The 18,912-nt window shown below is 40.5% G+C and overlaps 1 protein-coding gene across 1 annotated transcript in view; it reads left to right on the top strand.

The window, feature by feature from the left end:
* The window catches only part of SPEF2 (sperm flagellar 2), a 134,313-nt gene that overhangs the window by 29,616 nt on the left and 85,785 nt on the right, over window positions 1–18,912 (top strand). The window contains exons 9-10 of the mRNA XM_005872599.2: window positions 2,536–2,723; window positions 5,437–5,605. Of these exons, the coding sequence (XP_005872661.1) occupies window positions 2,536–2,723; window positions 5,437–5,605 (357 nt within the window). The remainder of the gene's footprint in view (window positions 1–2,535; window positions 2,724–5,436; window positions 5,606–18,912) is intronic.

The raw sequence follows: 18,912 nt of genomic DNA, 5'->3' as shown, positions 1-18,912 counted from the left end.
TGTTACAAGGAAAATGAGGTCTAGAAGCTCAGTCACACAGCTTCTCAGTGGCGAGGCTGGGAGCAGGCCAGGTCTGTAGACTCCAGAGTCCGAACGCACACCACAGGCTTCCTTTGCCCTTTCCTTCTTTCTTTTCTGGGGCTGCAACCCACTTTGCTGTAATGGGACAGGAAGTTACAGTGAGTTTAGCGCAGGGTCCGGGGTGGTAGTGTGGGTAGAGGTAGAAGACTAGGTAGCTAGAAAGATGGAAGAAAGACATGGAAGGGACTTGGAGCGGGAGGGTAGAGAGATGGGGGTGGAGAGAGAAAAGGGAACTGGGAAGGAGAGAGGGAGGGAGGGAGGTGTACCAGGTGAAAGCTCGCAGCGGTTCTCAACCTGTGGGTCGAGACCCCTGAAAATACATCCTGCATATCAGATATTTACATTATGATTCATAACAGTAGCAAAATTACAGTTATGAAGTAGCAACGAAAATAATTTTGTGGTTGGGGGTCACCACAAGATGAGGAACTGTATTAAAGGGTCGCGGCTTTAGGAAGGTTGAGAACCACTGCCTAGGGACAGACATGGCCCTGCTGCCCTCAGGTTTGGTTTGATCACACCCTAAGTATTCCAATATTTCCAGGCTCACGACCTGGAAATAAACCAAGCTCATGACCCATTTTACTGTCACTTTCTCCATAAATTATCTTCTAACTACTGTTCTCTCAGAGTCCTCTCACCAGAACTCTTCACGCTTCCTAAAGCATGCCATAAAGCTTTGTACCTCAGCTGTTTGCTTTCTTACGAAACAGGGCCTGCAGAGCAGCAGGAGGATAACACATTCTGCTGTCACTCCTCAGCCGGCCACGGGGACAGGGCTGGCCTCAGAGGGCACACAGCCTGACCCCTTTCCCAGCAACAATAAAACAAGCAGAACTACAATAACAAGGCAAAAGGACCTCCCATTTGGTTCAGCGGACAGTCACAGTCTATTGCCATGCCTTTAGTCCTGTGTGAACAGCATCATGATAAGGAATATTTGCTGTGACAAGACGGTTCCGTCAGTTTTCCTGTTCATGGCAAATCTTCCTAATACAATGGGGCCTTGACTTACGAGTTTAATTCGTTCCGTGACGGAGCTCGTAACTCAAATTACTCGTATGTCAAGTCATCAAAGTGAACAAGTGAGACACGTGATGCTGGGCTGATGTTGTGGCGTTCACTGTGACGTTCGTTCGCTGCGCCAACTAGCGGTGGGGTATCTGAAGCTGGCTCGTAACTGGAATTTTAGCTCGCAACTCAAAGCAAAAAATCAGCCGAGAGACGGCTCGTATCTCAAAAAACTCATTAGTCGGGACACTCGTAAGTCCAGGCCCCACTGTATCTGCGCTGTCCACAGGGGGAGAGGGAGGCGCAGGCCCTGATTGGCCCAAGTTCACAGCTAGTACTTGACTCCTGTACAGAACCCGGGCTCAGATCCCATCTCAGCTCCATCCAGGCCCAGGCTCGCCTCCGTTTGGCCCTCACTGGGTTACGGCACAGGAGGCAGGTCTTGTTTCTGGAGCCGGTTAGCACAGGATAGAATGTCTCAAGGAGCCGGGATAGCTGCTTGAAAAGCGGTATTTGGTCATGCTGAGTTCGACCTTCGTACTTGTGTGAAGAAAGGGTTTTTTAAACAAACCAATAGTGCAAACCGAGCTGAGGGTAATGACAAACTGCTAAAGTACTTCGTTGCTTTCTGCAGAAATACATGTCTCTAGGCATGAATGTTATCCATGCATTAAGGCTGCGACAGCAGCAGGTTTTGTTGATGTCTAAGCACATGTAACATTTGTCAGCAAATGTGCGGTATTTTCAGGTCAGCATAATCAGGGGATTTCCAAAGGATTTTCTACGTCTAAATCAGTATTCTAGAACTCCCCCACGAAGGGCACTGGCAGAGCAGCTGTGTCTGAGCAAGGCTCCTTAGGCTGGTACAAAGAGGACAGACGTGCTTGAGGTCTAGCACTGACGTGCCTGTGTCTTTTTTTTTCCCTTTAATGTTTTTTTTTATTTTATTGATTTTTTAGAGAGGGAGGGAGGGAGAGGAATAGAGAGATAGAAACACATGTGCCCTGACAGGGAATGGGACCAGTGACCTCCTGGTTCATGGGTCTGTACTCAGCCACTGGGCCACACCGGCTGGGCAAAGGTGCCTGTTTCTCTCTCGTCCCTGACTACTTGAAACCCGTGAGATCAGGACTTCGTTTAAAACACTTAAGACCCAACTTATCCTCAGTCCACTTTGGGCTTTCCCTGATTAGCCCCAGTTTCGTCCGTACTCGGTTTTGCTGATCAGTAAGCTTTAAGGGGAGTATTTCCGAACTTGTCTTTGCCATCATTCTCAGTATTTAACGTGTTCAGGAGAAGGGACTGTATCATTTTTTTTCCTGGTGTAAAAGGAGGTTTCATTCTATTTAGAGATTTATTTCTGTTATTATTAAAATGAAGACATTATTTTCTTTTCAACCGCTGCCCAGTCATGGTGATTTAAAAGTGTCTATGTCACCCTAGGCTTTGGCAAGACAAGCCAAGCTCGAGTTTGAAGAACAAGCCATCAGAGAGCGGGAACTTCACGAGCAGATCGCTGTGGAGAGAGCGCAAGCCCTCTACCAGAAGCACTACTTAGCATGCACAGAGATTTTGGATCAGATACTTGACTTGTCCACGAAAGTGGCAGAATACCGGCTTTTGACAAATAAGTAAGTCTTGTTTTTTTACACTTAACACAATAGAGACACCCCAGAGAATGAGAAAGGTTACGATTGTAAAGCAGACACTGGGTGGGGAAGAGAGAAAAATGTTTCATGAAAAGAAGGCTGAGAAGTGGGGTCCAGAGAACCTGGATACTGACTTAATTCACCCCTGACTCGCCTTATTTAACATGCACTTATAGGTCTTTGACATTTAAATGTGTGTAAATTTACTACAATTTACTAAGACAACTATGAGAATTTATTTGAAACACTCGGGACTTCCTAGGAGACAGGAATTGTTTAAAGATTCTTTTACTAATAATTAATGCAATTTATAAGAAAATATTGAGCAAAACAAGAAATATTAAGACTATGCCAAAATAAGAACAAGGGAAAATCTAAATTTAAGTAGAAAGTTAACAACAAGGGGATAAATTGAAACACAGTTATATGGGCAGCAGGTTTGCCAGTTACTGCAACTGAGCTACAAATTTTATCTGAGTTTCCTGGTGGCCAAAGCAAAAGGGAAACATATATTATTTCTATGTCAAATAGATGACTTAAAAACCCACTTACAGAGCACAACTCTCTAGCAAGCTCAAGACTTCCTATATGCATTAGTTTGATTATTGTAGTATTTCACGGAGGCATATACTAGTCTGCCTCTTACTACTCTTAAGTCCTGCTTCATGAACATTAATATAGAGAGCATATTGCCTACATGAAACTATTTTTATTATAATTTTAAAAATACATAAAATTTTAAAGTTCCAGAAGTATTGATATATAGAACTTTTAAGGAGGCTTTCCTTTGAAAATGTGTCTTTTAATTGCAACTGAATAAGTTAATTGCACATGAACACGGGTGGGCAAAAGTAGGTGTGTAGTTGTGAGTACTCAAAACAGAGTTTAATTCTTCTATTATTTATTAATTATTCTATTACTTATTTGTATTACAACAGTAAACCTGCTTTTGCCACCCCCTGTATGTTAAGATTTTTTTTAGTTTACATGATTAACAATCAAGATAAACTGATTTTAATTTCTCTATATTCTGCACTAAGAAAGATATTATCAGTATATATATTTTTGGTATCAAGCTATTTATATGAACTGACTTTTGTTAAGACCGCTCCTTAACAAAATTATTAATAGTCAAATAGTGGGCTATTAGTTCAATAACTGCAAGATTAAGTTTGGGCAATATATAATTCAATGATTTAATTATTTACTTCATCATAGAAGCCAATGACACTTTAATAATTCTGGTGTTATTTCTATGCCTGAGCTTATTAACTTCTAAACTTCCATATCTCCATAAAGCAATCTTTAGCAACTATTAATATTTTATTCATGGAAAACATGATTATATTTTAAATTATAACTTTAAATACTACTTTTTTAATGTATCACTCTAACGTTTGTAAGTGTGCAGTTCAGTGGCATTAAGTACATTCACATTGTTGTGCCCCATCACCAGCATCCATCTCCAGAACTTCCTCATCGTTCCAAACTGGAACTCTGGGTAATTAAACAATAACTCCACCCTCCCTCCTTCCCCGGCCCCGGAAACCACTGTTCTACTTTCTGTCTCTATGAATATGACTGTGCGAGGTCCCTCGTGTAAGTGGAAACGTGGGGCATCTGTCCTTTCCTATCTGGCTGATTTCATTAGCATGTCTTCAGGGTTCATCCATGTGGTGCCATGTCTCAGAATGAAATACATGAACTACTGCTGGTTAAGTTGTAATTTCAAGCTCTAGTCCAGCTACTTTTAGAGAGCTGTATCTGAGCCATGTCAGTCTCTTTCCTTCCTTGCCCGCTTCATTCATCTTGGAACTGTTGTCCCATCACTCTGTCTGATTACCTCCTCTAGTCATCCCTCAGATTTAAATAGAAATAATTACTGATAAATCATCTCAAAGGTTAACAAATGTTCAGTGACAATAAGACAACCATACAGTCGATCTTTCTGTTATATATTAATATGAAAATATGTAAACCAACTGGCTTCTTAAAGGGGCCTTGAAAAGTGTTCCACCTGTTCATTTTGTATAGGAGGGCACTATTGCCAGAGCATTTAAATTATTTCCTGAAATCACACAGCCATTTAACAAGACAGCTGGGAATGAAAAACCTAAGTATTATGATAGTGTCAATCATTTTGTAATATATTGTTCTTAGTTCATAGTCAGAAAGTTTGAAGAACAGTGTCTTTAAGTAACATTCATTTATTCAAACCTACTAAGCCCCAGACATTTTATTAGCCTTTAAGAATATAACAGCAAGTTGGAATCCCTGGTCTCAAACAGCAGACCTTGGAGAATGTATCCTATATAATAAAAGGGTAATATGCAAATTGACTGAACAGCAGAACAACCAGTTGCTATGACGCGCACTGACCACCAGGGGGCAGACACTCCATGCAGGAGCTGTCCCCTGGTGGTCAGTGCACTCCCACGGGGGGAGCACCACTCAGCCATAAGCCAGGCTAATGGCTGATGAGCACAGTGGCCCGCCTCTACGTCAGTCGGACATCGCTGGAGGGCTCACAGACTGCAAAAGCATGCAGGCCAGGCTGAGGAACCTCCCTTCCCCCCCCCCCAGTGCATGAATGTCATGCACTGGGCCTCTAATATAATAATAGAAAGACTATAGTTTAAGGTGTATGTATGACTAACCATTGATTCATCTCTACCTTTTTTTTCTTTTGCGATAGTCTAATTCCACATAAAATTATGCATGATTGGAAGGAACTGTTTTTTCATGGAAAGCCCATTTATGAGCAAGCCTCTATTAAGGATCTGCCAGCTAGGCCTTCTGCAGAACAACTTATAGAAATGGAGAAAAGGGACTTGCTAGACAACAATGATTATGAAGAATATAAGGTACGAACAAAAATGGAGTAATTAAGGTGAATGCAACATAATAAACATCCTGTTAACATTAATTTTGTGATATTATTTTATTCCTATTAATAAAAATGGGATTTTATGTTTGCATTTTTCCCTTGGTTTAATGTGTAGTAAAGTACTCTTTTGTAAATGCCTAACTACATATGCTCTATTATCTGTTACTCCCAGTTAATATTATGAGTGGTCTGAAAATAATCAAGCATAGTACATTGCCTGGGCAGATAAATTGCAGAATTTTAAAATGTTTTTTATCAATCAGCATTTTTCTTTGTATGAGCTAACTACCTTTGCTTCAAAAAAACCCTGTTAAAGGGTATTTCTTTAAAAAATGTATCTAAAGACTATATTGTTCTTAGTGGCAAATGAAAGAAGAGAAGGTCTGAGCTTTATGAGTAGCATAGATTCAAACAAAACTTTATTCAAAGATGTTTTTGTGTTGGGTACCAATTGTTTTCCTCAGATGAGCTGCTAGAAAGCCTTTGGGGTCAGACAGACCAAGGGCTCATCATTGGCACTGCCATGTGCCAGCTGTGAGACCACAGGCAGCCAGTCCCTTAGTGTCAAGACTAATTTGTGAAATGGCAATAATAATATACCTACCTTATTTTGTTGTTGTGAAGATAGTACATTTAAAAAATGTCTGTTTTTATTAATTTCAGAGAGAGGAAGGCAGAGGGAGAGAGAGATAGAAATATTAATTATGAGAGAGAATCATTGATTGGTTGCCTCCCTGCACACCCCGTTCTGGGGATAGAGCCCGCAACTTGGGCCAATGCCTGGGCCAATGCTCAACCACTGAGCCACACTGGCTGGGCTGAAGGTAACACATATTGAACATTTAACCAAGTGCACTGCATGTTGGATGCAAATAATACATATCAGTTTCTTTCCTCACCACCTTGCACTCCTCACCCAACTTCATCTCACCTTTAGGAGGAAACCGTAAAATTAATAGCTATTGGATAGAAGTTCTGGGTTGATCAGCAGCAATGGAAGAAAATAGGAGGCTTTTTATTATTAGAAATATTGAATTAATTCCAGAAGGGCAATAAGTGCAATATGAATGATTTGGCACAATCATTTGTTGAAGCCATCAAATACTCACTAAATAGTTGTTGAAGGGATGCATGAATGAAGTAAATGAATGACAATGAACTGGGCAAAGTGTAAAATAGCACTAATATGGAAATACTGAAAGAAGATAAGAATATGCAAAAAGGCAAGGAAAGAAAATGAGATTATGAGAAACTAAATGTACACCATATTTTAATTGGATGAATCTGTATTTGTATTACTAAGAGAACTGTTATTTATTAAGGATTGAGTAGAATCTTATGGGATATGTGTGCATATTTATTTCGTTTGACCACAGAACATACTAGAGGTAGTGTGTCAATCTAAAGTGTCATGCTACAAAATAAAATTTTTTGGCAATATCGAGTTATGAAAGGAATTTCTTTCCACTGTAAATTGTCATTTTATTTGACAGATCTTGCTGATTCATGGAATATTGATTTCTTTTTTTTAAAATATATTTTATTGATTTTTTACAGAGAGGAAGGGAGAGAGATAGAGAGTTAGAAACATCAATGAGAGAGAAACATCGATCAGCTGCCTCCTGCTCATCTCCCACTGGGGATGTGCCTGAAACCCAGGTACATGCCCTTGACCGGAATCGAACCTGGGACCTTTCAGTCCGCAGGCCGACGCTCTATCCACTGAGCCAAACCGGTTTCCACTGGAATATTGATTTCTAACTTATTTCTTAAACAGCTCTATCTACTCTATTTTTGTTGTTCTCATAAATCAGGAGGCTGGGTAGCCTGCAGCTTAGCAAAAGATTTGTCTTTTTAACTTTTTTTTCTTGTTTGGGAAATCATTACCACAGGAACACGGTCGTCTTACCCACATCCTTTGTAGGAAATTGTAAACTTTTTTAGGTGTGTGTGTGAATGTCTGGCAGTGCAGTTTATTGTGTTTATAGCTTTTACTGTCTTTCGGGAAATGAAAATTACTTTAGGATTTCTGATTTGTGTTTATATACTTTGCTCCTTTTGACCAGATGATGGAAAATAATATGCAGATGTTATACATTAATCCTTCCCTATTGTTAGCGCTTCTTTTGTCTCTTCGGGATCTTGTTAACTGTTCCTGCCTGCAAGCAAAAAAATAAATGTTTCAACTTGTAAAATATATTATTTGGCTTAAGGGGGACAACACAGCCTGGTTTAGCTGAAGGGAGCAGCTGTCCATACTTATCATTGCTAAATTTGCTCAGCCTTTCTAGTCCTTAGGTATTAAATGCATAACTTAGAAATTAGTCTTCCAAAGGTTTGCCTTCTTAGCATAGTTTATTGATGCCCATAAACACCATCCTTAAATAACTAATATCTCCCAGTTTTGAGCCCACACTTTTAAGGCTCTGTTAGAGAACTATCATGCTTAAATATTTTAAATATTACTCCTAGAAATTGGCATGAAACACAATTTTGCTCATGTATGCATCATATATAGCTGCCAAAAGTTTGTCTCTTATTTATTTTTAAATATATATATTTTTTTATTGATTTCAGAGAGAAAGGGAGAGACAGAGAGAGAGAGAGAGAGAGAGAGAGAGAGAGAAAGAAAGATCAATGATGAGAGAGAATCATTGACTGGATGCCTCCTGCACGCCCCGCACCAGGGATCAAGACCAGAATCAAACCCAGGACCCTTCAGGCCACAGGCCTACACTCTATCCACTGAGCCAAACTGGCTAGGGATGTCTCTTATTTCTTAACATTATTTCCTACATCATCACACTCCATCATTCAGGAATGGTATGGCCAGAGATATCATTCACTTATCACTCCTAGGGAGGAGGCAGTAACAGCATCATGGAACAGCCGGGCCCCACTGGGATTCCCAGGCAACTGCTACAGGAAAACAGTGAGCAGGGAAGAGCCCTGAAAACCCGGTGCACCCTGGGCAGCAGGGGAAGCCAGGAGCCCAGCTTCTCAAGCTCTCTGGAGGCACGGTCCTCACACAGCAGCCAGTGGTTCTCAATTACGCACTGGACTCCTCCTGGTAAACCCCAAACTCTCCCAAGTGCAAGTCCTTTTCAGGAAGTCTCCGCCACAACACACTTGGCAATTTGCAGAGCTCTACTGTGCATGCCAACAAACAAGTTTTAGTTGGAATTTCCCCAATTCGAAAGAAGGATATTTTGTGTCCAGTATATCATGTTGTTAAGTCGACCAAAGTTTTGTCATTGTTATTTTGGTTTGAAAAATTACTGTTTAAGCTCATGATCACTTGAGCTTGTTGCGGTTGTTGGGCTAACCCTAGAGTGTATGTTGTAATGCACATTTTTTATCAATAGCACTGTTGGCTTATAATATTCTACTAACTAGACTTTATGATGCATTTGTATATATTGTGGTTTAACATCCATGCTCCTGTCACTACACCAGATGTATACACACCTTCTTTCTCAGCAAATCCCCAGATTTGTTTATACATTGTTTATATATTTGTTTATTGCCAGGTCCTTTTCCACTGGAGAATAGGAATGAGGGACTAAATCAACCATGGGGTTGCCTTCCTATGTCTCATCTGATTTGTCTTACTGAAAGGCTCCAGACACTGCCTTGTTCTTACTCTCAACTCGAGCCTTTAGTATTGATCCAGTGGCTTCAGACTCAGCTTCTAAGAGTGGACACGCCAGCTTAGCTCTGGCTTTGCTCCCTGGCTTCCCAGTGAATGACCTATTCTTCATAGCTTATTATTTAATCAAATTTTTTTATGGGCAGAATATCAATCTGAAGCCTGTGTCACTAAAGTGAAATCACTGGGTAACTGACACAAGCACAGTTATAGATTTTAGTAGCAGGTAAGTGATTGTAAATACCCATTTTTAAAAAAAATAAATGTATTTAAAAGATATTTATTGCATTAGTCAACTCAGGTTGCCACTGTAGACTGGGTGGCTTCAAAATATAGGAATGTATTTCTCACACTCCTGGGAAATCCAAGATCAGGGTGCCAGCAGATTCAGTTTCCTGGTGAGGACTCTCTTCTAGACTGCAGGCGGCCACCTTCCCACTGTGTCCTCACATGGAGCAGAGAGAGAGAGGGAGGCGGGGGGAGAACTCTTCTCTTTCCTTTTTAAAGGACACTATTCCCATCATGGGGACACCCACTGTCAAAACCTTATTGCCTAATTACCTTGCAAAGGCCCCACATATGAATTGTAGAGAGACACAATAGAGTCCGTAACATACCTGTTTACTCAGGACACTTATGAGATACCTCAGAGTGCAAACTTAGGTAATACCTCAAGTGCAAGACTCCTTGAATTCAAATAAAATGGCTGTTTCATCGCTTTTTTTTTTTTGATCCTTGCTGAGAAAGAAGTCTTAAAATACCTTTTCTTTTTTTTTTTTTTACTATGAAGATATGTTTGTATCTTCTATTTTGAGCGTTGTGGGAGTATAGCTTACTTTTGAGTGAGCAGTTGCTTACATGATGGAAGTTGAAATAATCTGTCAGACCTCCTACTTTAAAAGTTCTGTTTGCCATTGTACCTGCTGCCACACATTATCACTTCTTTGGATTAAAACATAAGAGGCATCTGCTGATATACAAACGTTTCCCAAGATAGGTAACAAGAATAACCATCAGCCTCTAAAATAGGAGCTAGGAAGGAAGGTTGGTACTGAAAGGAACATTCCCACCATGGTTCTAGTTTTGTTTTTATGTTATGCACTTAATGGCTCTATTTGTTTAGAGTTTTGTCTCCAGCTCTCTAAATTCCTCCTGTCCTGGTAAGGCTAGCTAGCCGGCTTTTCCAGGGCAGGCCCCATTGTGTGTTGGTGTCTTAGTGGGATTACCAGTAGGTCCTATCATACTGATTTATGGTAACCAAACATAGTGATACTAATTTACACAGTAGAATATTAATGTATTGATTTTCAAAGGGAGCTGTAGTAATCCTAGCCCTGTGGTTATCAAGAAACAAGGCTATCTTCCAACTATTGTTGGCCAAGGATTTCAAAGGACTTGGAGGGGGTTTGGCAGAGGTCTTGAGTCTATGGAGTAGAGGGATTAGAAGGGGAACTTTGGTCATGGGGCCCAATAAATCTCAAGAAACTTGAATGGATCCAAGAAAGTCTTTGAATTTTGGTGTGGGGCAGAGGTGTTGGGCTGAGAACTCTCCCACCTGAAAGAACCCTCTCCCCCCCCACTGCTCCTGTCCAGTTCCCAGGCCTGTCAGCAATATACTTTGGTACATTGGACATAGAGTTGTCTTTGATATATTGGGTCAGTGCCACCTATAAGCTTTTTTGGAGTGGTCTACACCCCTTTGAGGTATTAACCTTATGTGACATTAGAGAAATTCCAACCCAGTCTGTCTCTCTGACTGTCCCTGGCTGAGCAATGGTAGCAGGTAGGTGAATTCAGATGTAGAAGCTTCTGGAAAAGTTTTTGAGCAGCAAGACCATAGCAGTTGGTATCGAAGTGATCTTGAGGGAGACACCACCTCCCTGGTGAATAAAGCATAGTTTGACCAACTAAGAAATACAGTTTACTGTTTTTATTAGAAGGACTACCAACTCTAGAATTGTTTGGTGGTCCTTTCACAGGGAGAGAGCTGATATAATGTCCAGTGTGATAATGTCCCAAGGGCATTTGGGGGTCAGGAGGACTGCAGTAGCCTTAGAGTCTTAATTTGTTTCAAACCCAGGCAATTGGGCTGTAAAAAGCACTGGACTAGCTGCACAGCTGCTGTAATCCCCAACATGCTGCGTTCAATGCCCCAGGAGGGCCGGGGTGCTTGCCAGGGCAGAGAATGGAACCAGGACTATGCACCTTTCCTTTTGGGCTGAATAAGCTACTCCTCCCTGGATCGCCTCCGCGGAGTCACTTTGAGCACGTCTGGCATCAGAGTGCCACGCAGAAGCCCCTGCCCATTGTTTGCCTCTGATTTGTCACTGAATTTCAGCAGCACAGAAATATCCATTTTCAGGGCAGAGGAGCTCTCCAAGTGGCTTCATTTCAGTTGCTCCTGGTAATCAGACCTGCAAGACAAAGTGTCAGCCCAGATCTGGCTGCCTGATCTATAAGTGAGAAAAAGAAGCCTGCCCCTTCTTGCAAGTGCGGGGCTTTCTGAACTTATGGACCATTAGAAGCTAGAGTTGTTGGGTTGTGCATAGTGAGGAGCCAGGCCCTCTCAGGTGTAGGCCTCTCGGCTTTGACAGTGATCTTCATCACCTGCTGGGTAATTGACCAAGGCCAATTTGAATTTCCCTCAAAGTAGGGAGATTCAAATTAGGCACACAGTAGGTGGAATTTGTTACCCGGGTCTCCTTTTGTGATAGGCTAGAACTAAACATCTATTTCCATGGCATTAGGTCAGGGCAGGTTGGAGAAGGCTGCTGCTAGGACCTAAGTGATAAGGTTCTGAGTGGAAGCCATTATTAGGATTAGGACCAGGTCTTCACATTTCCTAATGAGACAGAATTAACTGCAGGATCTGCTGAGAGGCAGGCATTGGCTACTCACAATTCTTCTTGTAGCCAGAACAGTCTTCAGCTCAGCATTGTGGGTGAAGTAGAGTTAACTGCTGTCTTTCCCTGCTTACCATGGGCTATGTATGCACTTCCTGACAATAGGTAGGGGGCTCAGACTGAGCACTCTAGCATAGAGGTGCATGGAGGCATACCTTCTCTCTGGAGGTGCATCTGCCCTGCCAACATCAGTGAGAGCTGTACATCCCCATGCCCTTAGCTCCTCTGGAATCTACAGGCAAGCCTGGCAGGAAGGTATGGCCGGGTAGCTAACCGTGCTATGACATGACTGGAAGTCAGGCGACTTAGAAAGGCTGCCAAGCTCACTCAGCAGGGCCGGCTCAACTTTTCTAGTTGCTCTGAGACCTTCAAATCGGGTCCCAACGCAGAACCCACTCCATGACAGTTCCGAGGTGAGACGTCAGAATTTAGTTGTCCATCAGCTGCTGACTTCTCCTCTCTTCCTCCTTGTTAAGGGTTGCACAGGGCAGGATCCATTCTTCTCATTGGAACCTGGCCATCAACAAGGTTCCACACTGTGGTTAAGAAACCATATAGGGCTGCCAGGTTACATGAGCTGACTCCCCATCATGCAAAGTATCCAACCACCCTTTCTGCTTCTCCTGAGAATCATGGGCAGTTGCCAGGAATTTAAAAGTCTGAATTACAAATTTAGGCAGTTCCCCCAGATTCCCTCAGGGTTTTTGAGTGGTTGGAGGAGAAAAAGCTTGGGAAGGAAAGGCAAAGAACAGAAGCTCTGAAAGCTACGAAGTTTTACCTTAGTACTCTATTGTGGAATATGGCTTTTTTTTTCTGAATGCCAAACTCCAGTAATTGGAATATAGCCCCTGGATTTTCCATGTTGCCATAGTAATAAGTGTGTTTCTATAACATCTGATTACCTCTAGTAGGAGACAGGACAGATCCAAACAGAAGATCAGCCAGGATTGCCGGTGCCAGAGGTTCATTTCTTTGAACTGGAACCAAGATGATCAAGATAGTTTATCTGAAAGTAACCAGAAACAGGAAGCGGCAGAGGTGGGCTCAAGCCAAGTCCTTTGAGTAGGCCAAGGATCAAAGCGGAGATTGGTGAGAACCAGACTAGAGAATGAAAATGAAGCTGGGTGGTTGGAAGGGAGGCAGAGCTGGAACAGAAGAAGATGTGGATTAAAGGCTTGGAAGCAAAGTGAGGAGGCCCTAGGCAATTGCCACAAACAGGGCTGGAATGCCTGCCCCTTGTTTTTATTATCTGCCCGTCATGTGGTACATGGTTGCATCAACCTAGTTTAGGAGACCCAAGGCAAATATCCAGTTAGGAATATGAAACTAATCAGGTCACAAACAGCTCTCCATACATCACCTCTTACGTGCCCATTCACACAGGCGGCTCCTACCCATTCCAGGACACTATAAAGTCCCTGGCAGCGCTTCTTACCAAGTCCCAAACATATAGGTTGTTAATAATTTATTACATTTCAACTGAGATGCTTTTTGCTGCCATAAAAAGATACCTTGATTTAATGGAGAAGCTCTCTCAAAATTCATACTACAAACCCTGACTTCAAGAAATGCTTCCAGCCCTAACTGGTTTGGCTCAGTGGATAGAGCGTTGGCCTGTGGACTGAAGGGTCCCAGGTTCGTTTCCGGTCAAGGGCATGTACCTTGGTTGTGGGCACATCCCCAGTGGGGGGTGTGCAGGAGGCAGATGATCGATGTTTCTCTCTCATCGATGTTTCTAACTCTCTATCCCTCTCCCTTCCTCTCTGTAAAAAATCAATAAAATATATATATATATAAAATAAATGCTTCCAGAGCTAGCTAATTTCGTACATGGCCTGTGGATTCTTGCCGACTTCTATCTGTAATGATGACATTTCCTGATCTAGATTTGGGGTTGAGTTGTGCCTGACAATCTTATTTGGGAAACTAAGATCTAAAATCAACCACACAAATAAGATCTAAAAAAAGGTGAATAAACCGGATCTTTAAATGATTACCAATTATGAGAAATTGCACCTAGAATTATGTTATTATTTTTAAAATATATTTTGGTAAATCTCTATTTGGTAACTCTCTGGGTTGAGTCACTGTTAGTCTAAAGTTAAGGGTTTATCCTTCCTGTTTAAGAGATGAATCCAAGATGGTACTTAGACACATGAAATCAGAACTGAGGGTACCTGGTGTCTTGTCCAATAAAACATCCTGTATTTTTTTGTTGTTTTTTGCTGTTTTGTTTTTCAAGCAGTGGATTGAGAATAGATTATGAAATTAGCTCATAGGTCATAATCATTATTTTTTTAAAATAGAAGCATGACATAATGGAAATGATGCAATGGTGTACAATAGAAACTAAAGTACCTCACCAGTAGTAAGGATAGGTATTTCATACAACATTTTTTTCTGTCTTACACGTACTCGTGCACAAATACTGGCAACAATGTAAAATGCATTTCTTATGGAGGGCCCTTGGCCAAAATGTCTGAAAGCCACTTTCCTGGAAGATGCAGTACAATTGGTAATTATTTTTCAATAGAGGCCAGGCAGGGGGAGGAGTGCCCACAGGGGTTCATAACAATAAAAAATGGAGACATTTGGTGAAGTGGTTGACCTGGAAGGAAGCCTGTACAAGTAGCTAAAGAAAAGGTCATCATGATGACAAAAATAGAATGTTCTAGGGAATTTGAGGATTGATAATGGCTACGACAACCCCTGAGGCTGCAACTACAAGCCTCAGTTGTACTTCAGCCATCACAGACTGTCTTCTCTCCTTCACTTTCTGCTGGGTGGTGTGCAAGAAAAGCCAGCCGTAGTAGATGCAGAATTCATGCAGCTCCAAAGCCTTGGCAGGGTGGAGTTGTGGTGCTTTGGCCACTGCACTCTAAAGGAGGCTTAGCCTCATTTTGTGGAGTTACCTCATGTGGCATTTTTCGAGGTCAGTTTATTAGAAGCTTCCACCATTCGTTTTCTGGCCACTGTAACCAGATAATATGTCTGTTGTTGGGTTTTAGTATCTCTAGGTAAAAAGATGGCATTTCAAGGAAACTGGCAGGTATGAATGCTTTAGGGCTTGAATTGTGAGACGCTTGGAGCCTACCAGACTGGGAATAGCTGGACAACTTCAGGCCATGTAGATTTTGGTAAAGTCTAGCCATTGACGAAGACACACGCTGGATTGTGTGTACTTTCAAACCAGTACCACCACTCTGCAGAGGCCACATTCAAAGGTTGCCTCTAGATAGCATTGGCATAACCCAATGTGTGTGTGTTGAGTATTGTGCTAGTGGAACTCACGTGACAGTTGAATGTTTCTCAAGGTCCAGATTCCGTTAACACAGGTTCGTCGAAGTGAACCGTGTCTCCCCTCTCTTTTAAAAGGATAGATGAGAAGGCTCTAACTCCATCTTGGATCTTCAGAAGTGAGAATGAGGTGTATTTGCTTTGCTCCAGGGGTAATCATGTTCAGAGAAGCAAGCAAAGCGTGTTGAGAAAACCATGCATCTCCACCAGCAGCAGCATCCAGCCACTTGGGCAATATTGCAGTCGAGGCGGGGAATCCAGTGAACTGGTCACCTGGGAGATCTTAGGTGTGTCTTTGAAGTGTGCACACTCAAACACACCGTTCTCAATCAAGTCTGTCTGTAAATGCTCATGATACTTGTAGCCATAGTTAATAACAAGGGGACCAAGGACAAGGACTTATCAGGCCACAGGACACAAAAGGATATGACAGACTGGATGTAACCAGAATCAGAAGACTAGGGAACCTGAGGTAGCGACAACATGATATAGAGAACCATGTGAGTGTATTGAATCCCAGCCGGTAAGCAGATTGTTAGGTCCATGTTATCGGTGAAAACAGGAAGAATTGGGAGATACCATGGTCCCAGGAATTCAGAATTCAGTTTCTGGAAAGGTCAGTGTAAGTCAATTAATAATACTACTACTAGCAAAGAGGTTATGACTTTTAACCAAGGTCAGAGGTTGTTTACTCTGTTGTAATTTTATGATCTCTGTGTGTAGGTAGACAAGAGGTGTTGATAGATCTTGAGTCTTGCACTTTTATCTTCTCAAAAATACATATTGATGGTATTTATATAGGAACAATAAAAATAAAGAGATGTTAATTGTTCATTATACATGCATGTCAGTTGACATGAATTAGTGCTAAGACCAAGGAGCACATTTACACACAAAATAGTGTCTTGCTAAAGTACTGGTTTATACCAGGTGATACTTACCTGGTGTTGCCCACTCTAGGCATCAGAGTCCTGAAACTAATAGTTAGATGTCTATTTATAACAGTACCTGAAGGAGTAAAAATTAAATATTTTATATAATTTTCTCTAGTATAATTTTATTATATAATTATGTAAAAGAAAAACCTGGTTCTTCACTAATGAACTAGAAAATCTCCTTTGCTCAGTGGAGTGAAACTAGTAATCTTCATTCTGGTCTGAATTTACCTCTTTTTCCAGTTCTTCTGACCTCTTTTTCACTCATCATGTTCTTGTTCCAACCTGAGATGTTTACCTTGACTTACCCTTTATTCTTGGTCTTCAGCTGTGTTTTTAAGATGGTTCTGAAAAATGTGCCCCCCACCCCCCAAAAAAAACACACACACAAAAAAACACACCTTGATTTGCTTATTTCCACAGGTCAGGCCTCCATTCTTTTTCTAATCTAAGCATTCCATTCTCTTCATGGTCAACATTCTGTCCCATTGTGTTCTGCCACATTCTACACTAACTCAGTGATGGAAGAGGGCTTTATTCTGGCGCCTCTGAGCAACAGCAACCATCTCTATACCAGGGACTCAATTGCACAGCCACCTCTACTTCCGTAGGGACATTGCAACTTCTTTCTTTTTTTTAATGTAGAACTCCTTGTTTAGAACTCCCAGAATAGTGTGACTATTAATGCTAATGATGAGCATCTTTTTCTTATTCCTGCCTTTAATGGAAAAATGTATCATTCATCTTTGTTCACCACTACATATCGATCCTAAAGGTGCTAAGGATGTCATCTTCAATTCATTGCATATTAGAGGATTTGCTTTGTTTCATTTTAATTTTTATATATTTCTCATCAGAAATGAATTTTGAATTTAATCAGATGCTTCTTGGTCAAAATGATCATGGCTTTTAAAAAAATAAATTAGCCTATTAATGTGATATGGTAATAGGTTTTCTAATATTTATCTTTCCCAGTGTTCATGAAATAACTCTGATTTAGTTATGGCAAGACAACTTCTACATAGTATAGAGGTTATGAGCACATGTTCTAGAATCTGCCTGCCTGCGTTCCAATCCAAGTTCTGCCATTACTATTTGTTGTGAACACTTGACAAGAAATTTAGCTTCTATAATACTTGGGTGTTTTCTTCTGAAAAATCAGAAAGATAAGAGTACTTTTGTAAGAGTCGTGTGAGAATCGTGTGAGATAATACATAAAAACAACAGTATATGGCACATACTGTGTAGTAAATGTCAATTGGTATCTTTATTGTCTCTTAATATAATGCTAATTCTTTTACTATTGCAGGCATGATTCTTGTAAAGTATTTCCAAGTGAGGTTGACTTGTAGTTTTCTTCTTGGATGCTATTTTTGTCAATTACTTTTGATATCTTTCTGGTATCAGGGTTATGCTAGTTTTGCCAGGTGAACTGGAAAGCTTTCTATTTCATTCCATTCTCTAGAAAACCAAACAACACTTATATTTCAGTTAATTATGCTAGGCTATTATGGTCTTCAAGATTCCTCTGGATATAATTCTTTGACAATTTTTCCAATTTTTTCATGGTTTTCATCTTTCAAATATTCCACTTAAATTAAAAATTGTATCATTTTTACTCTCCTAAAATATCATTTTACCATATAGTAATAAATACAAGTTTTTATAGTAGAGTTATACATAACATTTTCTTAAAGATTTTTAAGTCTTCTTAAAATCTGTTACTTTCTTTCTATTATATTACAAAATTGATACTTGCTATTCTTCACCTTTGTTCAGAACTAATAGCAATTTTATTATCAGGATTATCATGGACAAATGTAGGAATATATCAATAACAGGTATCTCAATAGTTTGCTCTCTAATTTATCAATTTCCATTTTTATGAGTCTCTTCTTCCTTATTTTTAAATTTATTTTAATATTTTTTCAATGTTTAGTTTATTTATTTCCCTTCTTTTTAAGTCAAGGCATTATGCTAAGGAACTATGAATTTTCCTCTGTGTACAGTTTGATCCCATCCCATATTTTTAATAAATAAATTTAATGTTCTTTTTGGACATTTATATTTTTAATTTCTTTCTTGCATCAAGAATTACTCAAAAAGACTGATTTTAGTTGTTAAGAATTTACATTTTTCATATCTTTCAAACATCAATTTCTAGTTTTATTACACAGAGCTCAGAGAATGTGGTCTGTAGTGTTGTTTTTTTCTTTCCCTCTAATTGATCATTTCAGCAAGAAACCTGGAAAAAACTGGGAGTTAAACATAGACTCAGGAGTTAAACATAGACACCATATTGGGCATGAAATAGCAGATAAAACTATTACTGTTTTTTATCTGCTTACTTATTATAGTTTTAATTTAAGTATCTTAATGCTCAACCTGGACTATAATTTGCCTCAGTTAACTCAATATGCCTCCTTTTATAAACTACTAGTAGCCCGGTGCATGAAATTCGTGCACTGGGGGGGGGGGGGGAGGGGGCCCCCCGGCGGGG

This window comes from Myotis brandtii, unplaced genomic scaffold, assembly GCF_000412655.1.
Source record: "Myotis brandtii unplaced genomic scaffold, ASM41265v1 scaffold384, whole genome shotgun sequence".
Classification (NCBI taxonomy): domain Eukaryota; kingdom Metazoa; phylum Chordata; class Mammalia; order Chiroptera; family Vespertilionidae; genus Myotis; species Myotis brandtii.
The sequence above is the reverse complement of the archived record's forward strand: the minus strand, read 5'-3'. Positions and strand labels throughout refer to the sequence as shown.